The following is a 2,135-nucleotide window of genomic DNA, read 5'->3' on the forward strand; positions in this document are numbered from 1 at the left end:
TCGCTTCTCGAATGTATACTCGGTGCCCCTTTGAATGGAGTCTGCGATTTGAATGGCTGGAGTTTCAGCGAGGGGTCGCGAGCGCCATTGTGATGGGGCAAGGTCACAAATCTGGTCGGAAACTTCTTTGAACTTCCTCGGTAACGCGGATGTTACCTCACGGGCCAGAATTTACGGTCCTCGAGAAGCGAGGGAGGTGAGAAACTTTTTTTAAAAAAAAAACCAAACGTTAAACAACCGACTACGAAATGCGATTTTTCGAATTTAAAATCCTGGCAAAGCTCGACTATTTTATTAAGGGTAGAAAATTATTTGTAATTTCTGGTATAAGTTGCAAAATCGATGGGAATTTTTGTGGTTTTTTACTGTTTTGTAACGAGAAAATTGTCTCGACACTGTATAGTGTTTAGATAATGAAATAATCCTCGTTAAATTAATTTTGACTATTAATAAACAATCTCAGAAATAATGGAAATGATTCCCAATTTCCAATGAAAACTGTAAAATATTCACTCGACTGAACCTTCGAAAATTTTCTATAAAAGAACTAACACAAGAACCACCAAAACAGTAAATACAAATAAAAATTGTAAAAAATTCCTCGACTGGAATTACACAAATTTTCCAAATTCATGAATTTCGTGATCCCACAAGAAAAGGAATAAACAAATATTTTCCATAGAAAAACACATTTCTCCAAGTATCTATCACGTCAATTTCTTTACATAATAAATAGAAATTGTACTGTTTCTCATAAAAAAACGAATAGTCTGGCAAACTAAAAATTTCTATCGTTCAACACGGATACACAATAATGACAGTGGCACTAACCTTCGATAAAAAGTGAGAATCAAAAGGCGTGGGCCAGCATCGGGCCCCCTCATTGACTCTGCTGCCACCAAGAGATAACGTCCAACAGTTCTTCGTCTTCCGGGCTCATGGGCTCGTAATTATCGTAACCGTCTGAGTGTGTCGCGTAGAGGGTGCCCGAGGCACCCCCGTAGCCTTGGCTGCCAGCGGAGGATCCCTCCGAGACGAAGCTCGGCGTCGGCGAACTGGAAGCTTCCGAGCAGGGTGCAGGGACGAACGTGGGGCTGGGATTCTGTCTGAGGTGGCTGTGATGTCGAATCTCGTTGTTTACGTTCCCGCGGAGTCTCAGCTCCGGGGAATGGTGGCTGGACTCGACTCCTATCCCGTTCCCGGAGCTACACGTGGACGAGGACGAGGAGGAGGTGGAGGAGGGCGGCGAGGAGGTCGGCGAGGACACACTGGCTACGTCAGAACCACTGTCGTGCTCCTCCAGGAGACGCTGGAGACTCCTGATGTACTCCACGGCCATCCTGAGGGTCTCCACCTTGGACAGCTTCTTGCTCCCGGCCCTGGACCCGCCGTGAGTCCCAGCTGTGCTGCCCCCGAGGGCCTGCGCCACGCTTTGGGGTATGTGCTGCCTCAGGGTCGCGAATCCATTGTTCACCTGCTTGACACGATTACGTTCACGCGCGTTCCGCCTGGCCACGGAGGCTGGCTGGTGCGGGACCGTGCCGTAGGGCCCGCTCGGCTGCCCGTAGATCTTGGAACGTTTGCAACCGTGTTGCTGCATCGTCTTGATGTCGTTGGCCGACATGCTGCTCGTGGAAACGATCACGTTCCCGCGGTGGGTTTGAGCACTGGTCGTCGAGGAACCATGGAGATTATGGTGATGATGCTGTTGCTGTACGCTCAACATGATGGGCAATACGTTCCCCTCCTTGGATCCCACTAAGGTCATATCACTGATCCGATTCCCCCACCCCCACCCCCCCACTACGAGAGCAGGAGTACGCGGCAGCGCGTGCCAGGTGACCTTCGAGAATAGAGTCCTCTGTGTATCCGACTCGGGCTACCGATCGCCGTGACAGCTTGACCCTCTTTCGCGGATGCGACGAACGCAAGAAACGATATACGAGTTTGGAATCGTAGAAAAACTGAACCCCGCACCCTACGATGCTGATGGTACGGACCTGGCTCCCGAAATGCCTTGCAAAGAAGGGTTCGAGGCCTTATATAGCCAGGGCGGGCACGCGCCTATCCCCTCCATGGGGCCCCATACTCGGTCTCGGGCCCTAAACCCCCATCGTCTCCCCCTCCCTCCCACC

General features: G+C 50.4%; 1 protein-coding gene across 1 annotated transcript; it reads right to left on the reverse strand.

Moving 5' to 3' along the window:
- Positions 1-880: 880 nt before the first annotated feature.
- On the reverse strand, positions 881-1,768 carry LOC143349332 (achaete-scute complex protein T3). Its single transcript, XM_076780501.1, has one exon. It carries the CDS (start codon positions 1,766-1,768, stop codon positions 881-883), a length of 888 nt encoding a protein of 295 aa, XP_076636616.1.
- Positions 1,769-2,135: the final 367 nt, after the last annotated feature.

Source organism: Colletes latitarsis, chromosome 13 (genome assembly GCF_051014445.1).
Source record: "Colletes latitarsis isolate SP2378_abdomen chromosome 13, iyColLati1, whole genome shotgun sequence".
NCBI classification, from domain to species: Eukaryota; Metazoa; Arthropoda; class Insecta; order Hymenoptera; family Colletidae; genus Colletes; species Colletes latitarsis.